At 42.9% G+C, this 12,309-nt stretch overlaps 1 protein-coding gene across 1 annotated transcript in view; it reads left to right on the top strand.

Moving 5' to 3' along the window:
* The window catches only part of PHIP (PHIP subunit of CUL4-Ring ligase complex), a 95,981-nt gene that overhangs the window by 58,311 nt on the left and 25,361 nt on the right, over positions 1-12,309 (top strand). The window contains exons 17-23 of the mRNA XM_074150227.1: positions 2,892-3,117; positions 6,701-6,838; positions 7,900-8,083; positions 8,881-9,004; positions 11,199-11,339; positions 11,854-11,930; positions 12,075-12,306. Coding sequence (XP_074006328.1) covers positions 2,892-3,117; positions 6,701-6,838; positions 7,900-8,083; positions 8,881-9,004; positions 11,199-11,339; positions 11,854-11,930; positions 12,075-12,306 — 1,122 coding nt within the window. The remainder of the gene's footprint in view (positions 1-2,891; positions 3,118-6,700; positions 6,839-7,899; positions 8,084-8,880; positions 9,005-11,198; positions 11,340-11,853; positions 11,931-12,074; positions 12,307-12,309) is intronic.

The following is a 12,309-nucleotide window of genomic DNA, read 5'->3' as shown; positions in this document are numbered from 1 at the left end:
CTCTGCTGAGAGCAAGCTCTTGGGCTTCCACGTGTGTGTCTTTTCCTGCTACATTCAGGTGGTGTCTGGCTTCCTAGTTGACTGGAACCACTGGTCAGGCTTTTCCTTCCCCAGTGTGGTCTCGGCCACAGTGAAGGTGATGGGGTGGGTTTGTTTTGGTTTGGGTTATTTTCGGCGATACATATTTTTGTCGAGTTATTCTTTAGTGGGGAAAAAAATACCATTTCCTGCTTGTTTGGGGCTCCTTTGTTATTTGTCCCAGTTAGGGGAACCTTGAGCTAGTGTCAGCTGAAATTTCTGAGCGTGTGAAGATGATTAGAGATGAGCTGAGTTCACCATCAACAGGGAATGTGCACTTCAGAAGTTCTTGCTTGGGTAGAAACTTGTCCAGGAACGCCTAAATGTCCTAAAGCAGAAGATACTTCTCAGTAGATTTTAAATTTTAGATTGGAGTAGATCTCTGAGCTTTCTAAGGCTTTTATTCCATAGGCTGCCCAAACCACAGCTCTCCGTTGGAAGTTGACAGCTCCTCTGTGGTGGGTTGGTGCAGGAGTGGGGAAAAAATCTCTTGGCATTTATGTAGATGTCCCCATTTGGAGAAACTGAGACATCCTGAATGTGTAGTTAGTGAAGGAGAGTCTGCTTGTAGAGCTCAGGCCTTGTGGAAAGCTTTTGCACTTAAACCCAAGCTGGGTTTGTGAAGCCGTATGTCCTAATGATGGTGTGGTATCTTCTTTTTGTCATGAATTTGGTCTTTGATAGTACATCAAGAAGTAGGTCTGATTGTTTTAACTTGGTGCCTGCTGAACATAGCTATTTAAGATTCTCTAAAACATGTAATTCTTCTGATTTTTGTCAGGAGTTGGAGTAGCTGAGGATAAGATTGTTGCCCCGGGTTCCAGTAGGAACATTCCAATGTCCTACCTGAGAGTTGGTCTGAGCCTGGGTTCTCCATTAATGCTTATCTCCTGGAGTAGAAAATTGTTTATTCTACCATACTTGATAGCAGTACAGAGTACACAGAAGGGTAATTGCAAAGAAGTCCCTCATGATCTTGCCCTGGTGGCTATTCTGGTAGATGTCACTGGAGCTAAGGAAGGGGTTTCATATCTTCCCTTTGCTAATGAAACCTGGGACACAGACAGCACTGTACGGCCAAATCACAGCACATTACAACTCGTGATCTGTTGTCCTGCCATTGGAATCTCTTCTTTCTCAGAGTGGGAAGTACTCGACAGGAAAACTTAGGCCAGGTGAAAGTGCTGGATGCTCTGCTCTTGTGATTCTAGGGAAAATCTTAGGTCCTCCTAGGGCACCTGTATCTTCATCATATTGAGCTGTTTGAGCTGAAGGAGCACAGTCGTTAAGAAGGCCTTGGTTCTGTCAGTCAGACACATCAAAGTGCTCGTGTCTTTCTCATTCAGCCTCTGTCAAGTTACGGTGAATCCAGCAGCAAGATTTCATCCAGTCAGGGCTTGTCACCTTGTCTGTGTGCACTCTCTGAGGGTCACCTTTTTAATCCCTGAAGTAAATTCTTTGCCATTGCATCTTTCCGCGAATCTTTTAAATTTTCTTCCTGTTGTTACTTTTCTGAACGTTTGTGGCATCCAGATCCCATGATTCCTATGATTTTTTTTTCGTTATTCCTTTTTTATCCACCTCACATGGATGCAACTTTCTGATGTAATTGGCAGATGTTTGTTGTCATCTTTCCCTCCTGGTCTTCTCAGGTCCAGGACAGAACAACTTAGTCACTGGGAGACCAGATCTCTGAGTAGACGCTACAGCCTCTGCCTTGCTGGCTTCTACGTGAGAAGTTACTGGGAGCTCTGTTATGGATTGGTCATGGTAGAGCACGCTCTGCAGAAACCAGGGATTATTCCACAACAACTCAGGCATTCCTCTGGCAGGGCTCGAAGACCTGTCTGTCTTTAACACCTAGCATGAGAATTTTTTGGAGATCTCTATGCTTTGAGTCAATTTCTTAATCATTTTTATGCTGTCCCGGAAATCTGATTCACATGAATGATGATTTTACGATTTTATTTTCACTTGTTTGAAGTTAAACTGGGGTTTGCTTGCCAGTAGGTAGCGTTGGGATCTGTAGTTTATGCCTCAACTTGGCTTCTGGTCTCTTTCTCTTTCATCCATGTGGTTCAGTATCTTTCTGATCGCACAATACCGAGATGCACGTGCCAGCGAGGGACGGAGCATAAGCCTTTTTAGATACTGTTTGGACAAAAGAATTCCTCGGTCTTGAGTGTCTGTGGAAAGTCATCTAGAATAAATTATGAGCAGATGGACTGAAATAGAAAAAGAAAGCTTTGAGCCTGAAGAATTCAACTTGACATGAGCTTTATTTTCTCTACTGGAACTTTTTCATCTATCTAGCATTATAACAAGAATACATATGTTTGGCTGCTGATGTTAAAATATTTGGCAATGACGTGATGGGATAAATAGTTTCCTATTCCTCTTCCTACACCACAGCTCATAAATCTGTGACACAGTTTTCATTATCAGAATATATATTCATATATTCGGAGTATAGAAGAAAATTTGTAACCTGTTTAATATGTCCATGCAGCGTTCTGTCAAATGTCTTCCAGTAGTTAAACGCTGCCCCGTTCCTCTGTTCTTTAAATGCTCCCCACCCTCAAACGTGTGAGTTGTTCTCCTTGGACTATAATCTAGCAAAGGAGTACTGCGGGGAAAAAATAATCATGGAGTCATTACATTTTCCCCTTTAAGTGCAGAAAAACAGATCAGCTTGTAACCTTGTTTTTGCAAAAGTGACCACTGTTAAAAATGCTTTTGGCCGTTATCTTCTGTGTGCTTTTTTTTTTTAATAGGTTCTTTAAAAAAAAATTACAAAATGACTTTGTTTACAGATAGCAGATCAGATGTTCTTTCATAGTGATTATCGGCCCCTTATCCGTGATGCCAACAACTTCGTCCTGGACGAACAGACCCAGCAGGCTCCACACCTTATGCCTCCCCCCTTTTTGGTTGACGTGGATGGCAACCCTCATCCCGCCAGGTATCAGAGGCTGGTTCCTGGTCGTGAGAACTGCAGGGAGGAACAGCTTATTCCTCAGATGGGAGTCACATCTTCAGGTATGGCAAATTTCAATTCGGTACGCGGTAGCCTGTCTAGTTACCTCTGGGTGTTCTGCGCTTTCCCTTTCACTTCATCTTTTATTTCTTCATTTCTGGGCATAGCAGTTCACGTAGCGTGGAACTGCAGGGTCCTCGGCACTGATCGCTTGGGACAATTTTACGGTATCGTCATGGATCAAGTCAGCACTAATTGATGCTATGCCACCAGGGAGGCTGGAGCTCGTTTCAGTGTTGAAAGAGCGTGTGACCCTGAGTGAGCTTTCACTCCATCTCCTCGGGGTGAGATTCCCTGTTTCAGAAAGTGTAGGAAATAGACGGGGCTTCCACAGCTCGTGGAACAGGAAACACTTACAAGAAGAGAAAAAATGAGCGGACACCTGCAACGTGCAGAATCCTCTTCCTCTTTACGTGAAGGCAGTCGTTCAGCTTCGATAGTTTGGTTAGAGAGCTCTGAAGACTTGATGAGGATAGAAGATCTCGGAAGTGCCTCAAAAGTTGTATTTTCTGTGCACATGAGAGGAATATGCTTGTTTTGGGCCAGTGAGGATGTAAAAATGATGCCTACTTGTTACATGGCACTAGTATGAATGAGCAAACAGTGACTGGTGAAAGTAGCTTTAAATACTTGCAAGATACTCATTGTTAAGTATTTGGATATTCTTGAAAATGTGGGAAAACTGGCTGTGCCTGTAAATAGTGGGTTATACCTACACCGTGCTTAAGCCTGTGGCGTGTCAGACGTTCCTGGAAGGTTAACTGATGGTGGTGTTACCAAGTATCCTTTTATCCTCATTTGTAGACCTGAGGGTTAAAAGCCACTTGAATAATTACATAATAATTTTTAAGAAGCATTTCCGTATTTCTTCCAAAATCCCAGGAAGAAATGCTTCCTGACAAGAAGGAAAAAACCCTTTCTGGTGAACGTATGCCATGGTTTATCTCTAACTTCTTAGCCGGTGGCTTTGAAGCTAAATTCGACTTCCAGGGAAGGATGCAGTATTACTTCATTGTTATAGTTACGGGATAGATCCATGACGTTCTGAAATTCTCCAAATTTGAAAATATCCTAGGCACATTCTCCCATATAATACCTTGAAACAAGTTGGACTCTGCCCGCAGACCCAGCAGCTTTAAATTTAATGGTGTGGCTGCACGACAGGAAGATGATGTCCATGGCATTTGGTTTGGTTGCAGGAAGCCATCAAGACCAAGCTGGATGGGGCTTTGAGCAACCTGGTCTGGTGGGAGGTGTCCCTGCCCAGGGCAGGGGGGTTGGAACTGGATGATCTTTAAGGTCCCTTCCAACCCAAACCATTCTATGATTCTGTGAACCAGCCAGCCAGAGAGATTTTGGAGAGACAGAAGACATTTTCTACCTCTTTACAGTTCACCAACAATATGTGCAGTCTTATGTTTGTGTATTTTATATGTTCCCTTCCACTAAGGAAGCTCCATTTCTTTCTGAAACTTTACTGTGGGATTTGATGGATCTCCCTCAGAGCACTGATGATTTATTGCTTCTCAAGTTTTCTGTGGGGGCTTATAAGAGTAGGGTAAATTTAGAGAGTCATGCTTGATTTAGTGCTTAGATGTACGTGAAGCTTCCTTAAACCACGTTTTGAAACAAATCAAATATATACCAGTGTCTTTATTATTTCGTTATTTAAAAAAAACCTGCTGTTGCTTGCAAAGGCAAATCTCACAAGTTAGATACGTAAAAGCGTTCATTTTGTGTCGGTAGCAGTTTCCCTATTTAAGATCATTCTTGGGTTATTAGTATGTTTCCCGCTGTTTTCAGTAGATGGTGCGTCTGCTCGTGAGATCACCATTTAAATCTGACTGTCTCACTGTGTGAGTCAGAAACCATCCAGCTGTGGTTATTCCAGAGCTCATTCCATGATTCCAGGCTTCTGCTGCTTGAGGGAGGTTGACTCCAACTACAATAACCTTGAAACCCTGAGGGCACTATCTTGAATATTAATGTTCTTCATGCACACCCTCATCTAGGAAGAGGTGGCTGCTTCTGCGTAGCCGTGTCATCAAAGCTCTTCGTTTCATAGCACAATTACTGTAATATCTTGTCTTCGATCTCGCAAAGTGCCGTTGGTGCTGTGAGATCTCTTTGGAATCATGCTGGAAAAATAATTTCTGTAGCTTGTTTTGTTGTCATCTCTCGTTGCAAAGTTGTGCCAGTTCTGCTTCTCTTGACCAGAGCTTCCCACCCCTCCACCATCTAACTGTCCCCTGTGGAGGTGTCTGACTTCCTTCTCCAATCACTGTTCTAACCCTGGCCTTTTCCTCTCTAACCTTTTAATTTTACCGTGAGAACTATTTCCTGTCTTTTATTCGAGAGACCTACCCGAGAGGAGGCTGTTTTACACACCAGAGAAAATCAGCATTACCCAACCTGCACCATCTTTGTGTCTCTGTGGAGCTCAACCAAGCGTTTTTACTGCTTGGTGTTCTCTAGTATAGGTAATTCTTTTCTAATTCAGTTAGACCTTGATGTAGTTCTTTTGTTGAAGCTTATACTTCGTGTTTTATAACACATTTTGGGCAGGCCTTTGAACAATTTACATTGACTGAACTGACAAACAACGGTTGTGTTAAGTTTCTTTGACTTGCTGGGACTTGGAATCATAGAATGGTGTGGGTTGGAAGGGACCTTAAATATCATCTAGTTGCAACTCCCCTGCCCTGAGCAGGGACACCTCTCACCAGACCAGGTTGCTCCAAGCCCCATCCAGCCTGGCCTTGAACCCCTCCAGGGATGGGGCAGCCACAGCTTCTCTGGGCAACCTGGGCCAGGGTCTCACCACCCTCACAGCAAAGCCTAAAATCTAATCTAAATCTCCCCTCTTTCAGTTTAAAACCATTCCCCCCTCGTCCTATGGCTCCCCTCCCTGATCAAGAGTCCCTCCCCATCTCTCCTGGAGCCCCTTTAGGGATTGGAAGGGGCTCTAAGGTCTCCCCGGACCCTTCTGTTCTCCAGGCTGAACCCCCCCAACTCTCTCAGCCTGTCCTCACAGCAGAGGGGCTCCAGCCCTCTGAGCATCTTTGTGGCCTCCTCTGGACCTGCTCCAACAGGTCCATGTCCTTCCTGTGCTGAGGACCCCAGAGCTGGACGCGGTGCTCCAGGTGGGGCAGAATCCCCCCCCCTTGCCCTGCTGACCACTCTTCTCTTGATGCAGCCCAGGATACGATTTGCTTTCTGGGCTGCCAGCCCACCTTGCCGGCTCATGTTGAGCTTCTCATCCACCAACACCCCCAAGTCCTTCTCCTCAGGGCTGATCTCCAGCCATTCTCTGTCCGACCTGTATTTGCGGTCAAAATTAAACACTATATTAGGAGCGACATGTGATCATTTTGACCCCGCTCTAGAAAAATAAAATGCTCTCAATATATTGAAAAAACCAACTTGTCGTGTTTAAAAACCAGCTGTTAGGAAAATATGCCTTAGCCCGTATTTAGCCGTGTGTCCTTCTGAGTTTCAAAGCTAAAACTTAGATGAGCCGTTCGTAACATTTGCTTCTTGGAATAAATATTTGTGTGTTGTTCTCTTGTGTATTTTACTCCACAGGCTTGAATCAAGTTCTCAGTCAACAAGCGAATCAAGAGGTCAGTCCGTTGGACAGCATGATCCAGAGACTCCAGCAAGAGCAGGACCAGAGACGCTCTGGGGAGGCGGGAACCAGTAGCACCAGCCGGATAAGCCGAGGTGGGTGACTGGAGGGTGGACGTTGTGGCTTCTTCTATCGAACCAGCCGAGAGTTGGAAACCTTAAATCACATTATTGTGCGTGATTTGTGCATTTTGTTGAACTGTTAGAAAGGAGCTGTAGAAAATAACAACATTTTTCCCATCTTTTTTTACCTTCCTGTAAAATCTCAGGATTCTTCACGTTACAAATTTATCTTTGTTAAAATCACTGTCTGCCCGCTCTGGGAACTTGCAGCAACTGCGTTCCCTTAGAAGTAGCTACCCCAGTGTTTAATCTAGAACCGGCCTCTGCTCGATAGAAATCTGAACTGTCTCAGGTAAGGAAACAGAAGGAGAAAAGAAGGAAGGAGCCGCTCGTTTCTCAGTGCGGCCGGTCCATCTTCCAGCGGCTGGCACCAGATCTCACAGTGGTTTTTAACACTTCTTGTGGCTGGCAATCCCCCTGAGAGGGCAAGAAGAGCTCGTGTATGGAAAGATGTGGAAAAATGTTGAGATTTCGCTACAGTGTAGGTGTTTGAAGGATCTTGTGTGTGTGTGTCCTTTTGGTTTGGGTTTTTTTTTTTTAATCTATTGATCATTTCAGTTTCTTTTCTGTAAATTTTACAGCTTGGATTCCTAATAATTTCCAGTGTTGTGGCTTCATTTTTTTTGAAGGTAGAGGACTCTTGAAGGAGTGCAGCGATTCAGCGAGATAACTCACCGTTTTATAATACAGATCTGGAGTGCAATAGCAATAGTTGGCTTCGCATAAATGTTTTAAAAGCATTTTTGAAGAGAAGCAAACCCATGAAACGTTTGCTTTGCTTGAGATTGTTGCTACATCTGCTCCTTTTCAACGTGAATTTTTAAACTGGGGACTGCAACTCAGGAGCTGTTTAAGTCTGTGTGTTGGCTAAGAATTTATGGAAAACGTTATATTCGGTTAATATTTGATTTCTTTTGAAGTAATAGATTAAGTAAAATTCTTTTTTTTCCCCCTTTCATTTTGAGTTTTTCTTTTTAAATGCTTCTCTTAAGAGTTTTACTTGATCTGAAACTCTCACTCTTTGACCGTTTTAGGGTCTGTAAGTTCTACCTCAGAAGTTCATTCACCACCAAATATAGGACTGAGGCGCAGTGGGCAGATCGAAGGCGTGCGTCAGATGCACAGCAACGCCCCCCGGAGTGAAATAGCCACCGAGCGGGACCTGGTGGCCTGGAGTCGGAGGGTCGTGGTGCCTGAGCTCTCTTCTGGCGTGGCCAGGTAGCTTCTTAGTGAATTTCAGTTTGATAATTAAATGGAACGGTTTCGGAATTCACATCGTCATAGAACTATTTGTGGGGTATTTATCTATTCTTCTATATTTCTTAAAAAATCAGTTTCAGTTTGAAATCAGTTACTGTTAGCATATCACTTGAAAACTCTTGAAGTTATAGAAGTATTGTGAATAAAAAATTGACCATTTAACAATCGGAGTGATTTAACTTGTATATGCAGTGGGATCTGGCTGCCTCAGGGTTTTCTGACTCGTAGCATAAGATCAGGGTCCAAGGCCAGGCTGGATGGGGCTTGGAGCAACCTGGTCTGGTGGGAGGTGTCCCTGCCCAGGGCAGGGGGTTGGAACTGGATGATCTTTAAGGTCCCTTCCAACCAAAACCATTCTGTGATTCTATGAAGGCTGTGATTACAGTGTGTTTTAACTCCATTTGTTCCTGCCGTTACATGGTATTTTATGGCTGGGACACTGACCTGATCCATTAGATGTCTGAGGTGAATTTTAATTTCCAAACTGGAACTTTATTTTGTTCACTAATTAACTCCTGTGATGAAACCCCTGTTGGCCACAGTCAAACCTAAACTGCTCCAGCTTTTTGAAATAAGATTGGAATTTTACTTAGTTCAGCAAGGTAGCCATACTTTGAAGCCATATTCTCACTGTAAAGAGAGAAATACTGTTCAGAGAACAATATTAGTGTTAAACGTTTATTCCTTGCTTTGGAATAGATCTCTTAGTTGTAGTATTTTGCATTAAAGTTAACGTCTCGATTTTGTTTCCTCAGTAGGCAGGAGGAATGGAGAACAGCGAAGGGAGAAGAAGAAGTCAGGGTGTATCGATCGGAAGAGAAGAGGAAACACGTAACGAGTCACATTCAAAGAGAAAACAAAATACCTGCTTTCTCTAAGGTAAACAGTCCCTTCTGCCTTATCGCAGGAGGCGGCGTAAAATTCCCCTCGGTGTGTTGGGCCAAATCAATGTTGGTCACGAGTGAGAAGCCCTGGGAATGTGGCGTTGGGGACACGAATGGCTGTAGGGACTCTGTCACCGATCATCCGTACGTCCTGCTCTTCCACACACTGCTCGATTAAAGCTCAGGTTGCAGTTCTTAACCTCAACGTGTTTAAATACATCTCCAAATACAGAATCGGGTATTTCCCTGATAATCATATCGCGTTTCTTTATGGGATATTTCTAAGTCATGCTTTTTCCTCGAGCTGGAGTGGGTTTTTCAGAAAAGAGGAAAACAGGACAGATGAAATAGAAGGGAATGGGTTGTATTAAAGAAGAAATTGTCGTAACTGACTTGATGTTTTCATATAACTTGCAATAAAATTTATTCTTATGCCTTTACGCTGGCAAGAAAATGTGTAGGGTGTATAGTCTATATTTAACAACAATCATTTTATATTTTGTTTGTTAAAAATCAGTTTCATCTGTGCTTGTCTGTGCTTTTCTGACCAAATAACCGACTATATTTTGTAATAAGGAAATTCTAAGCGACTGTAAAGCAGAACCCGTGCTTTGGGTTTTGTCGTGCCCTTGTTCTGGGTGAGAGTGTTTCACCCTGGGCTCAGTCAGCAGCTTAGTGAAATGCGGGCCTTCGAGGACGGCTGCAAACGGTCCGTTGGAAAGTTAAAATCACTTAAGGGGTTCAAGGTGGAAAAGTGAAGAAATGAAATATTAAGAACAAGTATATACTTTATCAGAGCAGCGTATTTAATGCTCGTGCTGTTTGTTAGTCACTTTCTTGGGGAGGAAGGGACGTTTTATACGCGGTAGAAAGATAAATTTGGGATGGACAGGTTTCTACTTGATACTAAATGTAAGTGTTCAGTTTTGCTTCTTTTTTTTCATATTCAGCCGAAGTGAAGCTTTCAAAACAAGCGAGATGAACACTCCCCCACTCCCAAACAGTCTCCTAAGCATTTTCGATTTCTTTATTGAATTTCTTAATTTTCTCTTCAATTACTTTCTTGTGTTAAAATTGTGTGCGTTGCTATCTTAAGAAATGGGAGCGATAGGCTGATTTCGGTGCTGCAGTCACCAGCATTCAATGTGGTTGCCAAAGATAAAGCACACTAATATTTTTTTTCAGTGTATCCCTGTTTTTTGTACGTAGCGGGAAGAAGCTGTTTGCCACTTCCCAGTTTTGGAGGTGGCCATGGCAGGGCTCGTTAGTGAAGTACCAAGACATCTGAAGTCTTGGTAACCCCTATTTTTCCTCTTAGGAATAATAGAAAATGGGGCCTCACAAATTCAGATTTTAACAGTTATTTCTTGTCTTGCTGAATTAGAGACTTTTTTAGTTTAATTAGACGATGGCGCTGCTCAAGGGGTTATTTTTTTTTTCCTTCAGCTGCAGCCTGGTCAGAAGATCCTTCCTGATGATGTGAACTCCCACCAGCTTACCCTTCAATTTCTAATTGGGTTACAGTTTTCCTAAAATACCACTAGGACATAAAAATAGCGGCGTAGGCTGCTCGGTCCAGCGTTTTGGTTTCAGTAATTACTTTTATTACATTTTCGTTTCACAGAAACTCGATGTGGATACTTCGGAAAAATCTTTTCTCAGAGGAGAAATTTTTTAGTTTCCAAACTTTAAAGGCAGCGCTGGATCCTTTTGAGCCCTGTGTTTTCATTGTGGATATTTATGCCCTTAAAATCCTTTATATATTTACCCAGGGAAGAATGTGCCCTTCATTTCTCTCTGTCCCTAGAGGGTCTGTGATCTGGATTCTGGTGCTCAGAATGTGAGGGAGAGAGAACTTGCTAAATCCTTTAGTCGCTTCCCACCTTTGTCTTGGGGAAATACGGCAAAAAGCAGACAGTCGTGGTCTCTGTAGATATAGGATCATGGAATGGTTTGGGTTGGAAGGGACCTTAAAGATCATCCAGTCCCACCCTGGGCAGGGACACCTCCCACCGGTCCCCTTCCAACCCCGTGTCATTGTGTGAGTCTGGGATTCTTTTGAGCTGTTACCTGTATCTTTTTGCTGCTGAAGGAGTTGCTTCCTGGAATACTGTTCCTAAAGAGAATGCGAGGTGTTGATAAGCTGTATACTCAACAGTGAAGTATTTTTGACTTTCGTGTCTTTGCAGAACCATTCTCACGATCATTTACTGGACGCCAGCGACTCGAGGAAGCAGCAGGCGAACCAGCACAGCTACCGCACCAGATACGCCGTCGAGGAGACCGCGAGGCCCGCTGAGGAGCTAGAAAACGGGCACAGTTCCTCGGACGTAAGATCCTTTCTCGTGGAAAAAGTCATATATATTCCATTTCTACTTGTTAAGCTCCCACTTCAGCTAATTAAACGCTTGTTTCTAGTGGAAACTCGGGTTACATTTTCCCTTGTGCATTTTCTTTCGCCTTTTCAGAAATTGATGTTGAAGGAGGTTTTCACGCGCTGTTGTGTGTGTTTAGTTCTGACTACAATGTAGTTGCCAAAAGGGAGAAATACTCATTTGTAAGGGGTTTTGCCAAGTACGTGTGCAGTGTTAAATATTCCCTGGATCTGTGACCCTAATGAGTATGGCCTGGCAGTACTGTCATTTAATAGATACTTTCTTTTTTCTTACTTAATTAATTTCATTACAGTAAAGTAACTATGCTTTTTTAACAACATAAAGCTGTTACAATGCTATATGTTTATAACACATACGAAGCCCAGAAGAGGCATATTGTCATGTATTCTAATTTTTTGGGGTTCCAAAGCAAATGTTTTCTTTTTCCCTTCTCCCCCGGCTTTGTCAGGAAGGGGAAGTGGTTGTCGCCAGCGGTGGAACATCAGAAGACGATGAAAGAGCGTGGCACAGTGACGGCAGTTCCAGGTAAGTGACCATATATACCTTACAGAGAAAAGTTTAAATAATTAAAAAAAAAATTACATAATTTAATTTTCAGCTTTATTACTATTATTATAACTAACTTCTTGGTTTATAATACCTTTTTTTCTTTGGCATTGTCATCCGTAGTGACTACTCCAGTGATTATTCTGACTGGACGGCAGATGCAGGAATCAATTTGCAACCACCAAAGAAAATTCCTAAAATTAAAACAAAGAAAGCAGAAAGCAGTTCCGAGGATGAAGAAGGACCTGAAAAACAAAAGAAGCAGATTAAAAAGGAGAGGAAAAAAGGGATTGAGGAGAAGGATGGACCGTCAACATCACCAAAGAAGAGGAAACCCAAAGAGAGAAAACAAAAGGTT

This window comes from Numenius arquata, chromosome 7 (genome assembly GCF_964106895.1).
Source record: "Numenius arquata chromosome 7, bNumArq3.hap1.1, whole genome shotgun sequence".
Classification (NCBI taxonomy): Eukaryota; Metazoa; Chordata; class Aves; order Charadriiformes; family Scolopacidae; genus Numenius; species Numenius arquata.
Note: the sequence above shows the minus strand (reverse complement) of the source record. Positions and strands in the feature narration are given on the sequence as shown.